Here is a 20,851-nt window from a genome sequence, read left to right as displayed (position 1 = left end):
TTGGCTTATTTTCATTGCAGCTTGTCATCATTAAAAAAAAACACAAAAAAACAAACAAAAACCTTTCCAGATAAATTACGCCATCCAGATAGAGTTAATCCGTTGCCCTCACAGATTCCTGCAGTTAAGCTTGGATGTACATTTACATTCCAATAAAGGCTGTTGATAACATGCTTCTGAAGTTTGACTTTTTTGCACCATTACAATACTTATAGGCAACTAGTCATCATATCTTCTGCTCCATGAAACACATGTTAATGCTCTTCAATCCTTGCCAATGCTGACTCAAGTAACATCACCTGAGGCAATATATCAGCTACAACTTTTTCACATAATCTCCCTTAACACCTGTAAACAGAAGTTCCCCTTTAAGGACAATATGAGTTTAATTAAAATATGTGCAACTAATTGTTTTCTAAAGAAATCTTAAAATTACTACTTGTAAAAAAATAATTAAGATGGGACCCAGCTGAAAACAGTCATGCCAAAACCAAGCCGCCAGCCGGCCAGAGCAAATATTCTCCATTTTACAGCTTCTGTAAAATTTTGTTTCTGAAAACATTTGAGGTAAGAAATAACCAATGCATAAAAAGAGTCATATTTGATTAGTGCAACCTAATTTGACAGTTTGATTGGAGTTCATGAGCAATGATTGACACTGTGTTAGAGACTCCTCAGCTCTGATTGGTTGTTGTCCTTCTGGTGCAAAGGAATCTTGGAAATGCCATTAGGAGCACTAGGAGGAGGCAGAGGAGCGTGATTTATTTATTCTCACAGGATATAGTGAGTTTCAGAAAATCTAGCAAAAACATATTTTTTTTTATAAAAGTGACCAACTCAAGCTTTATTGTAACACCATGCTGCACACAGCTTAACTGTGCAGGAGTACATTTGAAGAGGTGTAGGAACAAACTGTTAAGAGCTGGAGTTATTATTTGCTGTCAGTTTAAATGTCATAACTTTTTCTCCTAGCAGAGCAGGTGGGGAATGATGGCCACTTGCAGTCCAATCTTGTGCTTTTATGCAAATTGAACAGCAAAGCTGGAAATACCAGCAATGACACACCAACAACCACCTGAACAAGCACTGTGCAGATGTACACTTTTGCAAGGTTAAGACATATCAGATTAAGAAGGGTATTTCTCACAGGGAAAAGGAAACTTATTGATCAAACATGGTAATATCTCAATGGTCATATTTTTAAACTTTAAGCTGACTACATCAGTCTTATGTAAATCACACTTGATCATATCTATGACACTGCTTTTTTCAAGGTTAAACATGTTGTAGTAAGCTTGATAGTTTGTCTCATCAAAAAAACTTGATTATTTATTTATCAAAATTGTATTGGTTAGAATTGTAAAAAATTTAACTGACTCCCAAAATGTTGTGTGTGTGTATATCATTATATTAATATCATATATATATATATATAATATTATTTATAATATATAAACAGTTGGTATAGTGGGTTGTAGGGTAAATGGTTTCAACTCACCTATGTGGCATACGATTAGTTAAAATAAAACATCTTCTAAAAATGAAGCAAATAGACGATGGATGAGATTATGAGATCATGATACAATGGTATTTGTCTTTTTTATCCAGTCAAACACAGCTACATTTTGTGCGAGTTCACGGGGAATTCTTGGGATTAGTTTGTTGTTAAAATAAACAACCAGACTTGTACACACTAAAAAATATGAGAATGAGCATTCAGAAAATGTGAACATGATGCTTACTGTGAAAACTAACATTTTGTGCATTCACTATAAAGGATTTAAACACAAATTTGTCCACTAATTGAATCTAAACATACAGTAAACTAAACTCAAAGTTACAACACCAGCATTTTTTGTTCAAATTTGCATTTTTTTTACTTTTTGGCCAGGATTTAACTTTTCAGTTTGCTGGATTAAATATAGAAACACAACCATGAGTGTCAATGTAGGATAGCTAAACTGACTAAGCACAACAGAAAATTAAAATTTCAAATCAAACAGTTTTCATGTCAGCTCCATATCCTTTTTCAATGGAACAAAAACCTTTAAATCACACACTTTTGCTACACATTCATGTCAGCTATAGCATGTTCTCATTTGCTTTATACAGAGAACATTTATCTCAACTAGTCAATAACAAGATACTTACTGTAACTAGTTAACAATTACTCAAATAATTTTCTATGATGGCAGTGAATAAGGAAAACATTTGTAATCTGTGATGATTACTGTATAATTCTGCACTGTCTTGTTTTTTCCTTATTTCAAGCTGAGCACTTTGGGTTGTCCCCTGACAAATTAGAAGAGACAGTGAAGATAAAGAGAGAGGAGGAAAAGGAGGAGAGAAACTCAAAAAGAGGAAGGCAGAGAGGAAAGACATGAGAGATAAATGAAAAGGGCTAAAGATAAAAAGCAGTGAGGGTTTTTAGAAAGTGAAAAAAGCAGGTAAGTGTTACAGTACAACAAGAGAAAGGTAAATAGGTGAGAAAGTGAATGCTGAGTAACAAGGCAGGAAGTCAGGAAGAAAAGATGTAAAACTCAACAAGAGAATTGAATTGACAGATTTAATCTGATAATGACAAAGAACCAGAAGAGTAAAGAAAGATAAAAAAGAAAAAGAGAAGCACATTGATGGTGGTAAACAAAAAACAAACAAGTAGTGTGAAATAAAAGATATGAGGAGGGAGAGAGAAATGGAGATCAGTGAGAAAGAGAAAGGTTGTATAAATACCAGCTAAACCCGATAACATCTTCCCAATCTCTGCCTCTCCAACCTTCTGTGCAAATGTATATATGTGTGTGTGTGTGTGTGTGTGTGTATGTGTGTGCGCGCATGCGTGTGTAATATCCTGTTACATGCTGGGCAAAATGCTCCAGCATAGTGTGTCATAATCTTTATTGAACAATGCCTTTCATTTCGCACAGCATTACTTCTCCTGGTGTGTATCTATGTTTGAACCATCCTACAATAAAAATCCAAGACAAACTGGCACTTGTTATGCTGCTCATGTAAATAAGCAAACAGGCTCAGAGCCAGCGGGGAGGTGCTAAATCACTTCTATGTAATGTATGTGTATGGTTTAGCTACATAAATGTAAGCTTGCGCTTTGGGATGCTGCACTCACTCACTGCACTGTTGTACGCAAAAAAACAATAAGCCTATAGATGAAGGCAAACTCCCCCTATGACCACTTTCTGTTGCTTTTACATATCTCATAATGTAAGGGTGAAAAAACATGATATGATGTGTTAATTAGTTAGCTTTAGAGTTTTTAGAGTCAATTTGGGCAAGCTAGCTGTTTACCACTGCTTAAAACGGTGAAAACTGACAGCAAATAAATAACTTTTTGTACTTTGTACTTTTGTAGCTTTGCTAACTGGCAAGCTACTTGCTAATGTAGCTTATGCCCAGAGCAACAAGCTAAGTAGCAAGTAGCTTGCTAGTTAGCAAACACTGCAGCTGTTGTTTGCTGAAAATTTATAAAACCTAACCTTATGCTACCGGCCCTGAAGCAAACAGCAGACAGACACAGTTAGTGACTAGCTGGTAAAGATAGTGGAGCATTTTAGCAGCTAAAGAGTCACATGTTTCCCTCAGTTGAAGTTGGTTTCAATTTCTCAAAGGGATTAACAGCAGACTGTTGTTTCTCTCTGTCGACCTTACAGTATCAATCTTTTCTTCTGTCAATTTTAGTGTACGTGTCACATGTGGCAGCCACAGTGTGCGTGGGAGGATGTCGGACTGTATGTGAATGTGACATCAAATTTGTGAGCAGAATCAATTGCTCTTTTATCAGTGAATGCTAAACCATATACACAAACACACGTATCGCGTGTATGACACTGAATAATGGCCATTTAGTTATTGATCCACAGATGGAGAGCGTGAACTATTGAGCAGAATGCATCAGAATCTCAATCACAGACCCGCTAGAACTGTAATAGACATTTCCAGAAACATCTCAGCTGAGATGAAAAAAACTGGCATTAAACTAATATGTGGTGAGATGGATAAGTGTTGCTCCGTGGTTTAGCTGGTGGCAGTAATAGCTAGTGTGGGGCACTCATTGGATCCAATTCCCACAATCTCCCTTTAATAGTCAATGTGCATTGATTACAGATGGCTTCAGGTGAAACCCCAATGGCTGTGGTAACATTATAATAGTGAGATGACAAACAGCAAAACTGATATCAAGAAGAAGACCTAGTCTGGGTAAACCCTGTCCAATCTGCCGGCGATTTGATTTCGCCCTGTAGCTCGGTCTGGAAACCTGCATGTTTAATTCTCCTGCTTCAGTTCACAATTTTGCGAGAACCAATCACAAACTGGCTTACCTACCTGGCGCGCTATTGGCAGGTTTAACACGATGACGATAAAGAAGCAACCAAGCAGCTTTTTGTTTACATTCAACATAGTGGCCACCAAACACCACCGAAGCACAGCAACCCACTGATGCCGCTGTCACTTCTACGTCACCTGGATTGTTGGTCTGATTGGTTGAAGGACTATCAAATTGCGTACAAAGTCATGCCCGTTGGTCACGCCGCTTATGCAGAGAAAATACAGAGCAGACTCCCAGACCAACGCTCAATCTCAAATCTATTGAGCATGGCTTGGTCTGGTGATAGCCAGACTAACAAAGACACTTATTAAAGTCATTAATTGGCTGTAGCTGACACACATCTGTGTCCCTTGGTCTATCTTGGGAGCTTTAGAGACAACAACGTATTGTGTACACTGTGGACAGAGCTCAGAAGTGTCTCTTCTTATTTTTGAAGAAAACCAATCCTAAACAAAAAGGTGAAGGCATTAAAGAAGTAGTCCCTGTTTTGGAAAACATGTTTTCTTGCCAAGAGTTAAATGAGAAGATCAATACCACTCTCATATCTGTGCACTAATATGAAGCTACAGTCCATCCACCAGCTGGTTAGCTTAGCTTAGCATGAAGACGGGAAAACAGCTATTCTTGAAATAGTCCGGAACATAACCCTTCATACAACCACAAATTGCTGTTTGTACACTTTAACTATGCTTTATAGCTAATTATAACTTAAATAAACAAGATATAATTAGCTTTACAGGTGCTGGTGGGAAGATTTTGTCATGTTTAGACAGAGCAAGACTAGCTGTGCCTCTCTGCTTTCAATCTTTATACTAACCTGAGTGAATTGCCTCCCACCTCTAGCTCCACTTAACTCACAGACATGAGAGTGGTATCTTTCAATCTCAAGTACCAAAACATTAAACACCTATCTATAAGATCGTTTGTGTCGGTCTGCCCGTGGATGCATGTTCATGTGTTTTACCTGAACTTCCCGTGCATGGTAGGCTATGATGAGGCCCAGCAGTATGACTGTGGACAGGCTGATCAGACACTTCAGGGCCAGAGAATACATGGAGCTCTGTAGAGAGAAAATTGATACATACACTTTTAGAAACAAGCAGCACAAACATAATACACATTTCAGGTCAAATTTGCTATGATGATTGTTTTAGTATTCAAAATAAAATGACAAAAAGAAATCAAAGAAAGATTCCACACTCATAATAGTCCACATTCTGTCACTAGACTGTGTCAACTTGGAGCGAGTTCCACCATGTTCTCTTTCCACTGCTAAAATGACATTTGTACAATAGCAGCACTGCTTCAGCATTGACAATAACAACTAACATTTACAGAAGTAGAAAGGAAGTATTCCATCTGTCAATATTACTGCAGCCAAGATCTAAATCCTCTGCTTGTCTGGTTTCATAGGGCCTATAATCAGTGCACTGGGGATCTACCGCTCAATACAGCTCATAGCACTTCAGTGGCTTCTTTAACCCCCTTACCTCACCCATTCAGAGTTATCATGTGTGCACACATATAGACAAACACATGCGCACATTTACCAAAAAATGCATATATATATATATATATAATATATATATATATATATATATATATATGTAACAGTATCTAAAGTATTATAGTGGAACTTGGAGTGGTTAGTTTTAATTTTTTTAAAGATTATTTTTTTGGGCTTTTCCTTTTATTATAGTGACAGTGGATAGACATGAAAGGGGGATGACACGCAGCAAAGGACTGCAGGTCGGATTCAAACCTGGGCCGCTGCAGGACTCAGCCTACATGGGGCGAACACTCTTATTGGGTGAGCAAGAGGCCATCCCATGGCTAGATTAAACATTGTAAAAGAAACAATCATGAAATCTTAAGCTCCATAGGGTTTAATGGAGTTACATTTTTTTTAATAGTATATTTATACCTAAAATAATAAGAGATAAGTTTATTTTTGCATACTTTGCAACATATTAACATGAAAATATGCATGTTAACATGAAAATATGCACTTTACACATTTTGCTTTGTTGCACCACCTTTATTGTTTAGCAGTTCACAAATCAGTACTATACAGTTCAGTCTTTTCACATGTTTTCAGCAAGTATTTGTATCCGTGTCTGTACTAACTGTGTCTCCCCACCTTTGAAATCAAAGTTCTGCCCCTGATCAGAGAGGAAATGGAGTAGTGGATATCACAACTTTAAAAAGATGTCTTAAAAGCTGAGGCAATGAGAAAAGATGCATGCTTGCCAAAAATGAAAAATAATTCTGTGGAGGAAATGTTGTTCCACTTCACCTTCTGTTATTATTTGCTTTAACCTCATCCATAATTGTCATGCATCAGGAAACCTTGTTGGCAATGTTAGTGGCATGGCTCTCCAGGTACAGTGGGGCTCGAAAGTTTGGGCACCCCATGTAAAAATTTGGATTAATGTCCATAAAGAAGACAAGAAAAAATTGAAAAATCCCCAAAATGCATCAAATGACAGATTAGACATTTGTATAATATGTCACAAAAGTTAGATTTTATTTCCATCATTTACACTTTCAAAATAACAGAAAACAAAAAATGGCATCTGCAAAAGTTTGGGCACCCTGCAGAGTTAATACCTTGTGTGGAAATGCTTCTTGTAGCCAGCCAAGAGTCTTTCAATTCTAATTTGAGGTATCTTCGCCCATTTTTCCTTACAAAAGTCTTCCAGTTCTTTGAGATTTCTGAGCTGTCTGTCATGCACTGCTCTTTTAAGGTCTATCCATAGATTTTCAATTATGTTGAGGTCAGGAGATTGTGAAGGCCATGGCAAAACCTTCAGTTTACGCCTCTTGATGTAATCCACCGTGGATTTTGAGGTGCGTTTAGGATCATTATCCATTTGTAGAAGCCATCCTCTCTTTAACTTCAGCTTTTTCACAGATGGCATCAAGTTAGCGTCCAAAATTTGCTGAAATGTTATTTAATCCATTTTTCCTTCTACTGAAATGTTCCCTGTGCCACTGGCTGCAATACAACCCCAAAGCATGATTGATTCCCCCCCCCCCCATGCTTAACAGTTGGACAGAGGTTCTTTTCCTTAAATTCTGTGCCCTTTCTTCTCCAAACCTCTTCTCTAATTTAATCATTTCTTAAATTTCTAATTTCAGAGTGAATATTTTTTCACTCAGCAAACTCACTCGCTTAATTGATTCATTTGCCTCCATCAGATGAAGGAATATGTCTTTAACCACAGAATATATTACGCAAAAAACTGCATTCATTCTAGGGATCATTGAGTTCAAGTGACAAACAACGGGCCGTAACCTCTTCAAGAGAAGAGCTGAACCACCTTAAGAGCTCAGACATTTCAGCCATTGAGTAGGATGTTGTTCAGCATTCATCACCATTGAGAGCTTTGTAGGTGATAGGGAGGATTTTGATCTGGATTCTGTGTTATGGGGAGCGCATGGAGGTCTAGGAGGACTGGAGGGATGTGGTCTCTGTTGCTGGAGTGAGTGAGTAGACAGGTTGCTGAGTTTTGAATATTTTGTAGTTTTTTGAGGAATTTGGTGGGTGTGCTGTACCGAATGCTTTTGCAGTAGTACACTTTCTAGCCACGTAACTCAGCCTTTTCCTTCATGATGTTATAAAGCAGAATCTACAATGCATTTTGGGTTCATGAATATATATTGCAAGTCAGCCTCTTGGAAAATAGAGTGTGTTAGTGTGTTACTGTGTCTATTTAGGGTCTCCATAGATGCTTCATGGCCTTCATGGTATTAATTTAGCATTACACACACACACACACACACACACACACACACACACACACACACACACACACACACACACACACACACACACACACACACCACACACACACACACACACACCCCACACACACACACACCACACACACACACACACACACACAGTTTGTATCTGTTTGAACACAGTCAGACTGGTGAGCTGAAATGTGAGTTTGCTTTCTATCTCTCTCTCACCTCTCTTGCTGCATTTACCTCAAGCCGTCTGTTTGATGCTTGTTTTTTCCCCCCAGTTCTGCCCATCACACTGTCAAGAGCATTTTGTTTACGCCAGTTTCCACTTCACTTACTTTGCCTATATAGTAAATGACTTGACTGTAACAGAGACATATGTGCCTACATGTTTGCCTTCTGTTTATTTTGGCTTATTTAACTCTCTCTTTTAATTGGCTGGCAGGGTTCCATTCATTTCTAGTAACTGGACACATCTGATGCCGTTCTAAATGAAGACATCACATTCTAGATAAAGCAACAATGAGGCTTAAGGTTTGTTTATCGTTCAACAGGGACGTGGACAGCTGCAGACTTGCATGTGGACAGTTGATGCACACATGCTTCTATTAAACACACTACAACCTGTGGCACTAGAAAAGAAGGTGGCAATCTCACTTGAAAGAGAGAGAAAGAGCTCCTTTTGTTGTTGTATTGAGCTGAATAATTTTGGAGCCACAGTATGTGCCCTGACTATACCCACCTGACCAATCGCGAGTCAATCCCAGCTGTCAATCATGACGTTCACCCCCTATTTACAGCATTGGGTTAGGGTTAGGGCTAACCCTTTCATCACAGTTTACAGGTACAAGCACAGATGTTCATAATCAAATCATCAATGAAAGAATTGTATTGTGCGCTGGCTCACTATTACACTATTGTGGCTTAGTGGGACACTTGAATAGAACAGAGTCATAATTACTGTTAATAATAACACCTGAGCTTTTCCCACTATGACAAGTAAAAATATGTGAAAGGCAAAAAGGCTTAGTGCTGGGCCAACAGACAAACTATGTTCATCAACAAACAGCAATACAACTTGCAACTCTCCTTAAAACCACAAACAATAGCTGCATGGTATCAACCTCACAAATGTAATCCTAAATCAGTTTGTCATGATTCTGGAAATCCAAATTAACAAACAAATACTTTTGAATGAATGTTAGCTTGAAGTTGGTGGCCTTTGTACAACCATATACTAACGGTAACATGTGGAGTGTACAACTTGCTGGATACTATCCCTGACATATACTCTTCATATTTGTATTTGTGTTCTGTGTATGTGTGTGACCCTTCTTCCTTCTTTTTGTCCAGCTGTGCAGAAGTGTGTGATTGGTGTGTATTGATCAGTGGTTTGGTGGACATCATGTGGAGATAATGAGCTTTTTTGAGCTTCTTTAGTTCAATCAACACACACAACACGTTGTGTGTGTGTGGTGTGTGTGTGTGTGTGTGTGTGGTGTGTGTGTGTGTGTGTGTGTGCGCATATGTTGTAATGAGTTACCCTTGGGGGTCTCTCCCTGTCAGAGCGATGCTTTCTTGCAATCAGTTCTAGGGAAACGCAGTAGACAGAAAGCCATGTCACCTTTCCAGGTAAACACACACATACTGCACATTAACACACAGTATTACGGTCCATACAATCAATTAATCCAGACAAAGGGAATGTGAATCGCGCGCACACACACGCACACGCACACCACACACACACACAACCACACACACACACACACACACACACACACACACACACACACACACACACACACACACACACACACACACACACACACACACACACACACACCACACACACACACACACACACACACACACACACACACACCTGATTACATAAAAACATTAAGACACTCTAAGATACCGGTAGATGATACAAGTTCTAACACAGCCATGTCTACCAACACACTCACACATACAGAAAGAGGTAGCCTAGCATTGTAACACTAAAATAATTAGCATATTTGTACCTTAGTAGCAAGAACTGTGGGATCTACCATCTCTTAGAAGCCTGTGATCTAGATGATTAAGGGAGTGTGGAGTGCAGCAAAAGAGAGGAGGAGGTGGAGGGGGAGAGCAAGGAAGAAGTGCTGAGATGGCTGATAGTAGGGCTGGGCAATATATAAACGTTAGACTAGATTTCGTCTTAGATTTTGGATATATCATAATATGGTTGTATGTTTATGTAAGTGTTGTCTTTACCTGGTTTTACAGGCTGTATTACAGTTAAGTGATGTAATTATCTGAACTTACCAGGCTGTTCTAGCTGTTCTATTATTTACCTTTATCCACTAAGTCATTTAATAAGTTCTGGAGAATAGTTATCAAAAGTCTCAAAGCAACAACAGTCATCCATTCAATAACGCTGTAAATTCAACATCCTTTAGAGAATATGGTGGCAGTTTGTGAGTTTAATTTCCTGATGATCTTCATGTACTGTCTTAAAAGCCACTGCGAGAGGTCTCGCAGAGAAAGGTCTGGAAAGGTCTCCCAGTAAATGTCTGAGAACTGTCATAGATAGGGTAGCAAGGGCTGGGACACAGAGACAAAAGTGGTGCAGCGGAAACTTGTGAGATGTTGTAAGCCTACTGAGAAAGCAGTTACCACCTTAAAGAAATGGAGACATATTTAAGACTTGCCAGGGGAGTAACATAAACACTCCCTGTAAGTGAGAAGAAAACAGGAAGGGAAGGAAGGAAGGGAAGAATAGAAACGAGCACTGCCTCAAATCGTTGAAAATATTGCTGCTTGTGCTGAGAAGTGGGTACACACTATATGTTGAGGTGTCAACTGTGGGTATTGACAGGTGAAGTTGACAACAGCTGTGCATTCCCTCAGAATAGCAATGTTCCTTTGTAGGCCTGAACTGTGGTGTTGTGCAGGTGCCCCGTGGAGCCACATAGGCCTTTGTAAATTGATCGAGAATCCCTTTCATTTAACCTGTTCCTCATGAAAATTTTAAAAGAGGAAGTGTCCTCCTACTGCTGCATGACTGCTGTCAAGGTCCTGGGTTGGTGGCAAACAAAATATATAATATGGAGTTAAAAACACTGGGTGAAGCTTGCTCACCTGTATTTAAGATATCTGCAGACCATGCACTTGTCGCTCTTCACCGTACACTACCCCGGGGACACTCCAGCTCAGGCCTGTAGTACTTGACTCTACAGCCCTGTAGATCTGTTGACTTGTTGGTATTTGGACTTGAACTTGGGCACTGGACTCACCAAATATTGTAGTTGGTCTCAACTGAGTTCAGCACTACTGTATATGCTTTTGTTCTAAAGTTCCTTCCTCCTTCAAAACAAAACTATTGAGGAAGCACACTCATTCAGAAAACAGGTATTAGTTTAATTCAAAATCTATCTAGAACAAGTATTGACATTGGTCGCCTGGTATACACCTGGCTATATATATATATATATATATATATATATATATTATGGCATGCCGTTTAGGAAATAATATATATATATGAAGTTTATCCATCTGAATATATGGAATGAAAGTCTGAATATATTGAATGGAAGTCTGAATATATGGAATGAAAGTCTGAATATATGGAATGAAGTCTGAATATATGGAATGAAGTCTGAATATATGGAATGAATTGAATATATGGAATGAAGTCTGAATATATGGAATGAACGTCTGAATATATGGAATGAACGTCTGATATATGAATGAAGTCTGAATATGGAATGAAGTCTGAATATATGGAATGAAAGTCTGAATATATGGAATGAAGTCTGAATATATGGAATGAAAGTCTGAATATATGGAATGAAGTCTGAATATATGGAATGAAGTCTGAATATATGGAATGAAAGTCGAATAATGGAATGAAGTCTGAATATATGGAATGAAGTCTGAAATATGGAATGAAGTCTGAATATGAATGAAGTCTGAATATATGGAATGAAGTCTGAATATATGGAATGAAAGTCTGAATATATGGAATGAAGTCTGAATATGGAATGAGCGAATTTGAAGAAGTCTGAATATATGGAATGAAGTCTGATATTGGATGAGTCTGATTATGAATGAAAGTCTGAATATATGGAATGAAGTCTGAATATATGGAATGAAGTCTGAATATATGGAATGAAGTCTGATATATGGAATGAAAGTCTGAATATATGGAATGAAAGTCTGAATATATGGAATGAAAGTCTGAATATATGGAATGAAGTCTGAATATATGGAATGAAAGTCTGAATATATGGAATGAAAGTCTGAATATATGGAATGAAAGTCTGAATATATGGAATGAAGTCTGAATATATGGAATGAAAGTTGAATATTGACATGAAAGTCTGAAGTTATGAATGAATCCTGGATCAATAATGGAATGAAGTCTGAATATTGAATTGGAACGTTTGAAAATTGATACTCAAAGTCACAACATTTGGAATGAAGCTCTTGAATTTCAAATGGAATTCCTGCACGTTAAAAAACGTTGCGAAATGACAATATATGTTGAGACAAGGTTCTTTTGGAATGTCCATGATTAACACAAACTGGAACTATGTGCGGCACTGGAATAGTTCCAATTATTGCGACATTCTTATGCAGGTTTATCTTCTTGCAAAAACTGCATAATTCTAGCATCATCATACGACACATTGACAGTCCTGTGACGAATCAAGATGCTCACCCTATGAGTCGTTTCACTATACGTTCCATCATTTGCGACTTCATTCCAATGTTATAACTTCATTCCATTTCAGACTTTAAATAGTTGACTGATTACATTCATCATATTCGCTTCACACATATTTAGACTCTTGCAAACAGACTGTCATCCAGTATAGTCAGCTTCATTCCATATATTCAGACTTTCATTCCATATATTCAGACTTTCATTCCATATATTCAGACTTCATTCCATATTTCAGACTTTCATTCCATATTCAGACTTCATTCAATATTCAGCTTCATTCCTATATTCAGACTTCATTCACATATATTCAGACTTCATTCCATATATTCAGACTTCATTCCATATATTCAGACGTTCTTCCATATATTCAGACTTCATTCCATATATTCAGACTTCATTCCATATATTCAGACTTTCATTCCATATATTCAGACTTTCATTCCATATATTCAGACGTTCATTCCATATATTCAGACTTTCATTCCATATATTCAGACTTCATTCCATATATTCAGACGTTCATTCCATATATTCAGACGTTCATTCCATATATTCAGACTTCATTCCATATATTCAGACTTCATTCCATATATTCAGACTTTCATTCCATATATTCAGACTTTCATTCCATATATTCAGACTTCATTCCATATATTCAGACTTTCATTCCATATATTCAGACTTCAATTCCATATATTCAGACTTCATTCCATATATTCAGACTTCCATTCAATATATTCAGACTTTCATTCCATATATTCAGATGGATAAACTTCATATATATATATATTATTTCCTAAACGGCATGCCATAATATATATATATATATATATATATATATATATATATATATTATATATATATATATATATATATCCTCATCAATCTCAATCATTTTCATTTTGGCCACACTCAATGTCAGCAAGCAATTTGAACTCTAAATTCTTCAGGACAAGTATAAGTTCAAGAATGGAGTTCCATTTCTTATTTTAGGTAAATAATATGGCTTAATTTGATCATATAGTGTGTTAATCTGCACTTGCTTTTTAATTTTTACAAAAATTAAAGCAAAATTATCATCTTAAAATAGAAGATATACTGTCTCTCACATCACATGAATTATAAACAGGTAAATAAGCGGTCTTGACTAGTGCTGGTCCTGGACTTGTCTTGGACTCAACAAAGGTGGACTTGACTACAGCCCTGCTCCAGCTCTTCCCATATCCATTATATTTTGACACTTACCCATTCCCTCGTGGCACTACTGATATTTTCTTGTTTTCTTAAATGTGTATATTCATTTGTAGTATGCCTGAATAAAGCCCTTTAAGGGGACGTTTGTGTGAGCATCCACTTTTGTTGCAAGAAGGAGCCAACTTGTAATATTCTTGACACTCTAAAGATGTACATTATAGAGACTCATGTCTCTAAATAAGTTATTGTCTGGGATGCTTTTGTGGGAAAACACTAAATTCTACCTGCAGGGCAAATTAAAGATTTCACATTCATGAATTATTTAAGCATCCAATATTCACTCTGCACAATCTATCGGGCTCAACAACTGTGATTAGACATTAACAGTACAGGAATTTACTGCCACTGCCTAAAGCACTAAATATCAATGGTGAGATAAGTATTCAGATTTACAGTTGAAAATTAGTCGGCTGGCTAACACTGGCACATTTACAGTAATGTTTATTAATGTGCATTGTCATCATAAATTATAAATGAAATTAAATAAAACCTTTAAGTAAAAATTACCAATACCACAAAAAACTACTTACACGTAAAAGTCCCTTATTCACGCAGACAGACACAGATACAGACACACACACACTTCGTTTACAGCTTTTGACAAAGACACAAAGTCTTAAGGTGTGTATTTTAATAAAAACATTTCTGTACCATCACATTTTCCCACAAGCTCTAACACTACCTTTCAAGGATGCACACAATATAGCTTTAAATGTGAAAGTTATGTTTTTTCAAGGGTAGACTGTGCATGTGTGGGTGAGTGATTAGCAATAATCAATACAAGGAATCATTCAAAGCTTTTCCTCTACTACTGGTCAAAGCACAGCATTAACCTTTCCACTTCTCTCTCTGAAATACTCCCATATATCTCCATTTTTGTTCTCTCTTTCATCCTCACGATCTCCATATCCACTTTTCACAACAACCAGCATGCTTCTTCCCACGTCAATTATCTAAGTGAGGGCCTGAATTGTCTGGTGGAACTCCAGTATCTGTTGGAGTCAAACCAAATCTGCCAACCATAAAAAAAGAAAGAAACATATAACTTGGAAATCTGCATTTAGAAATGAATTGTGATCGGTTCTTAACTTTCAACCCTGAAAGGAGACAATGAGGTGCAAAGATATTTACATAATATTCTTCCTAAACTCTGACTTCCTTTTCTGGACTAGATACTTCAATGAACATAGATTAACCAATAGAGTGAGAGCAAACACAGTGGCCGATCGGCTTGAATTCACAGCTGTTGATCAATTCTTATTGACAGAAAATGCATGCTAATTCAGATGAGGACTGTGTTGGCTGTAGCTTAAGAACTTAAATTAGGCTTTTCATTATCGCCTTTCCTTTTTTCTCTTGATCTACAGCCTTTCATTTCTCACCCAGCAGCTTCTCTCTTCCGATCACACACCCTCAGTTTAACGCCCACTGGAGGAGCAGTGGAGCAGAGAAAGAGAGAAAGTGGGGTGGAAGAAAGAGAGAAAGAAAGCAGGATAGACAGGTGTGGAGTTATAATACACAGAACGAGAGAATAAAAAGTGTCCGCTTTCTCCTTCAAGAAGGAGAATAGGTCGACAGAATGAAAGAAAAGAGACAAGGAGGGCTTGGGAGAAAGAAATTCTGAATCCATGATTTTCATTACCAAAAAGACCTAGCCTCTGAAACTGTTTTTCATAAAATAATGAGTGGGAGATTGATGCAATGCAAAGGAGAAAATGAAGCAAAAAGCCAGCAAAAACACAGGCAAATTTTTCTAGCAATGGCAAAGACCATATTAACCAAAGAGAAAACAGAAACAGAGGGAGATAGAGAGGAGAGACACGCCCAGCTGGACTATTCAAATAGATTACCTGTAAACCTGTGTTCTCACATGATCTAAAACCCTTTTTCACATTATCAGTGATCCATGTATGACAAGATGCATAACTGGATTGATTTTTCCACCTTATTAGCTACAACCAAGCCGTGCCAAGTCAGACTGAAAGAAAGGATGGAATGAGGGAAGAAGTACACACACACACACACACACACACACACACACACACACACACACACAACACACACACCACACACACACACACACACACACACACACACACACCACACACACACACACCACACACACACACACACACACCACACACACACACACACACACACACACACACACACACACACACACACACACACACACACACACACACACACACACACACACACACAGCATATTACACTCCCCATTACACAGACGAATGACATCCTGGCCTCCTACTGATTATCAGCCCCCCAATGTCCTTTGATCGTTGGATTACATTATCCAGAAGCAGCAACTGTCAAGCCTGGTCGTAAAAGTAGCCTACACAAGCCAACATCATTGGCATGGTGCTGGTCAGACTCAGTGGGGCTTGTCAATCATTAGGGCTGTAACAATATGCGATATGAAATCGAAATTTCAACACTCGGATCCACGAACCTGTGTCGTGGAGTAAAAAGGCAGAGTAGCAAAAATAAAGCCTGTCCAACTCAAAGAGTTATCCTTTCTGTCCAGATCCAATGCTACCACATGGCTAAAATTACTATTAGTTTTGGTGCCTTATCCCCATTTTGTCAGGTAAATTTAGATAACTGTGATGACGGCTACAATCGAAAAAGGGGAGGGAGACACCAGTAACGCTACGAGGTCTGTTTCCCAACGGGTCAGTAAACTGCTGTTAGCTACCTTAACACCGGAGTTGAGTGCTGACCGGGCTGGCTGCTAGCTGGCTGGGGGCAGACTGTGGATGTGTCACCGGGCCGGGGATGTTGTCAGCTCTCATCCTGACTGAAGCCTTGCAGTGTCGGGAGAGTCAGGCAGGCAGACAGACAGGGGTGTGCTAGCTAGCTAAATTACCATTAGATTAGTTGTTGTTACAAACAGTTAACGTTAACGCTACTGATGAATTTGTGAGTTAGTCTAAAGTTGTTAACTGTGGTCAAAACAATCATACTTAAAATAACTGAGCGTGCTGAACGATGTCGTAGCCTTATTATCCCCACAAAGAATAAGCCAACGTTAAAGACCTAGCATTAGAATTAATATCAATATCTATAAATAAGATATCTGTTGTAAAACTGTGTTGCAAAGTGGGATGTAATAAATGACAAAACGATGCCATGTGGCAGAAAAAAAGTTGTATTACATTAACGGAGTATAAATCTTCTCCAACACCCCCAATTGTCTGACCACTGACCCATCCAAACAAGCCAAAGTTTGGATGGAACCTGGGACGTGTACAACGTATATAATGTCCCAGGTTTTAATCTGGCTGGTGGCCTTTGTTACTTGCCATTTATTTCTGTCACCTTCACTGGCTACGACCAAATTAAAAGGAAAAAAAAAAATGAGCCAACGTTAACCAAGTACACCAGTGCACAACGGTACCACCATCAAGTGAGCCAGGTGGGAGATTTGTGGACTTTGTTTGTGTACTGGGGCTAGATTAAAGGATTAATCTACCAATTTATTAATGTGCTTCCATAAAGTTGGGGGACTGGTGAGTGACAGATTAAACAAGGAATGGTCCAAAATGTAGCAGCAGAGGCCGAGATATTGCAACTTTCAGTCACTAGTAAAATTAAAACTCCAATAACACTAAATCCTACACTTCTCATAATGCAATTTGTCTTTCCTTATACCCTCTCTGCCTGGTAATGACCATATCTTTTAAACTCCACACCCTCAGTTTGCAACGCAGGCGTTCTTCTAAAAATGGGTAATTTAAAAGCCAAGGTAATCCTAATGACATCACTATGACATCATCAGGTTGATTTGCTCCTCCTGAGCCACAGAGCACATATACTGCCTTGGTATTAACTCTGACTAGTAAAGTGATCTTTATGTGTAAAATCATTGGAGTGCCACTTTGAAGTGCTACTGCTCTGTCCACTCACCTTGGTGTACACGCCCCATGACAGCTCCGTCTCAATCACCATGACAACGATGCCAAACATCCCAAAGATGAGGGCATAGTCACTCAGCCTCTTTCTCTTCTCAAACAGTGCCCTGCGATGCCCCAATTTATAGCCAATGTTTTGGTTCTTCCGTTTGGTAGCTTTGGAAGTGCTGCCCTTTGCTCCAGTGCCCACCGCCCCAACCACCCCCTGTCTGCTGCCCCTCCCCGCCTGCACCCGCCTGCTCTCCACCAGTGCGTGGTTCTGGTGGTATATGGACATCTGGTTGGAAGTGGAGTCAGTGATGTCATACCCTGCTCTGAGGTATGGCGAGTCTTCTTTGGATGAAATCACAATCTCTGGAGGGCTCTGAATTGGGGGTTGATTAGTAGAGGACTGGGCCACCAAGGAGGTAGGAGGGGCTTCTCTCTGGCGATCGTGCCCTCCAGCTGCTGTTGCCCCAGCAACAGCTGAAACTCCACCCTCTTTGGTTTCGCTGTTGCTATCTGATTCAATGAGGTTTCTTCTGGAGGCGCTGAGGCGGCTTAGGGGCTTCATGACCCCGCCTGTGTACTTACAGGAGCTCATGGCAATCTCTGTGAAGGGGTTACTGTCCCTACGGTGAACCAGAGGGCTGGCCTGTCTGTGTTTGCAGCCCCTCTCCCTGTCACGGTCTCTGTCCCTCTCCCGCTCCATGGAGGGTGAATGGGAGGAGTAAAAGAGGGCGTTGTAAACTGGGGAGTTGTCCCCACTAAGGCTGTGCTGTGAGCCCAGGCAGGAGGAGAGCGGGGTGCTGGTGGGGTACAGGGCGTTGGGGATGGGAGGGGGCAGAGGTTGGGCTCCAGAGGATGACAGGGGCAACTTGGGGAGTGATGCTGGAGGCAAGTTGGGCGTGGCAGGGGACGGGGACGGGGTGCTGCCATTTAGACGATCAAGGCTTGATCCTCCCATGTGGTTGGAGTGGTTTGATCCTGGCTGGTTGCCAGTGGTGGAGGGATGGGATATACTGCCCAGGGGAAGGAGGAAGCGCTGGTCCTCATCCTCGCTTCCTCCTAGCAGAGCCAAGCTCAGAGAGGGGGGAGGCTCCATGGTCACGGCTGTGGCCACGCACCTGTCTACAGAGAAACACAAAACAAGAGAAGATCTGTAAAGAAAGACAAAGGAGAAATATAGAAAACACTGACTATCATGAGGAATGCAGACAGGACAAACAGAGAGTAAGTGGCAGGAGGGAGGAATGGGGAGCATTGTGATGGATAAAGGTTAGTTAAAACAAATGAGGGTAAAGACTGAACTCAAAAAGCTGAATATGTCTGACAAAGAAGGGCAGCAGAGTGAAGAAAAGTGGCCATAATTGGGGAATATGTTATTCTTTGAGTCACATTTGAGTCAGCTGCCCAGTTAGCCTCTCTCAGCGCCCCTCTCTCTGTTTCCCAGTGTCCTCTTCTTCTCACATCCCACAAGGCTTCCAGCAATCTATGTCATAAAATGTCATCTGTGTTACAGTGATGTTAGCCAGAAGGATGATGCAGATCCTTTACACCATGCAAATGAGATCAGAGACTAAAAGGATAACAATTCCACATCAGTCTGTTTTAGTAGCAGGAGAAGTAGCCTACTTCTGTGACTATGTGGATGCCTTAGTTAACCATAATCTGGCTTCATTTGATTGATCCAAAAACAATAACCTACTTTCAGTATGATATAACCAGACACCTTCATGGCCCCCTCCTCCCTGTCGGTTTCTCTACCTACCTCCTACCTCTTCTTTCTCAGTCCCTGTCCTCCAGGTTAGTTGTGTTGAATCACTGGCTGGATGAAAATAGACCACCACACTTTTTCTTTTTCATGTTGTTCCGGCCATCCCATCATCTTTTCGCTTCGTCTCTTTTCATATAAGTCCCTCCACAGGTCCCTCGCGTATCTCTCGAAATTGTGCGTCGCTCCCCGCAGATGTCGCCTCCGTCTCGGCTCCACTTGATCTGATCAGTTTGTTTCTTTCTCAATCACCAGTGATCTCTCGACGGTGCCCATTTCGACCCCGTTAGTGACAATCGACTCGAGATAAAGAGAAATAATCCATAGTGACTGGATTAAATCGGTCAACCTGTGGCTGCACGTTCAAAATGTGCAGCGACACAAACCTGCAAATATTTTTGCAATATATATATATATATATATTTTTTTTTTTTGCAAAGCTAGACGTCAAGTAGGCTAACAGTCCTCAGATGAGCAGTGAAGTCTGTGATTTAATATCTTGCCCCACCGACTTCTACTCAATCTACTGCTCAGCTCACTGTCTCCCCAGATCTGTCTCTCACTCTCTCCCTTAACTTCTCTACCTCTTTCTCCGCCTCCAAACCTGCCGTTCATTCCCATTGGACGGAATCAGAAGAGCGAAATAAGCGCTGAAAACAGGTGGTGGAGTTTGTAAAATGTAGGCGCCAAACAAATGTCTAATATATATTCTACCAGGGCTATTTGGGGGTTATTCTTTTTTTGGTTTGCGTAAGCGTCAGAAAACATGTGGCTATGCTGCTTCTATAATAAGACTAGCCTATAGCATATATCTGGTCACGTATGGCACTTTTTACGCCCATAAAAGGACGGTGGCTGGCAACTAAACACCATCGAGATAATAATGATATATGGTGTTTTATTTGTGCCAAAATTACGTCCGTCATAATGTCAACTGAACACATGAGAAAACATCCTCTGCGAAATAGCCTCGGGAAGCAACTTGTTTTGGTAAAACGTGTAGCTACATTCAAAAGTTGTTTTAGTAGGCTAGTGCAACCGAAAACTCAGATTGGACAGATAGTCTAGCTGTCTCAATTTACCATGCAGAGCTC

At 39.6% G+C, this 20,851-nt stretch overlaps 1 protein-coding gene across 2 annotated transcripts in view; it reads right to left on the bottom strand.

The window, feature by feature from the left end:
• Nucleotides 1-20,377, bottom strand: part of kcnn3 (potassium intermediate/small conductance calcium-activated channel, subfamily N, member 3) — a 52,737-nt gene extending 32,360 nt beyond the window's left edge. The window contains exons 1-3 of one of the 2 annotated variants that reach the window (XM_032519063.1): nucleotides 19,762-20,377; nucleotides 18,000-19,114; nucleotides 5,310-5,405 (exon numbers count right to left, since the gene is read on the bottom strand). In XM_032519063.1, the coding sequence (XP_032374954.1) occupies nucleotides 5,310-5,405; nucleotides 18,000-19,088 (1,185 nt within the window). In that variant the 5' untranslated portion in view covers nucleotides 19,089-19,114; nucleotides 19,762-20,377. Of the gene's footprint in view, nucleotides 1-5,309; nucleotides 5,406-17,999; nucleotides 19,115-19,754 lie in introns of both variants that reach the window. The other variant, XM_032519062.1, reaches the window with a different exon arrangement.
• Nucleotides 20,378-20,851: the final 474 nt, after the last annotated feature.

This window comes from Etheostoma spectabile, chromosome 6 (assembly GCF_008692095.1).
Source record: "Etheostoma spectabile isolate EspeVRDwgs_2016 chromosome 6, UIUC_Espe_1.0, whole genome shotgun sequence".
NCBI lineage: Eukaryota > Metazoa > Chordata > Actinopteri > Perciformes > Percidae > Etheostoma > Etheostoma spectabile.
The sequence above is the reverse complement of the archived record's forward strand: the minus strand, read 5'-3'. Positions and strand labels throughout refer to the sequence as shown.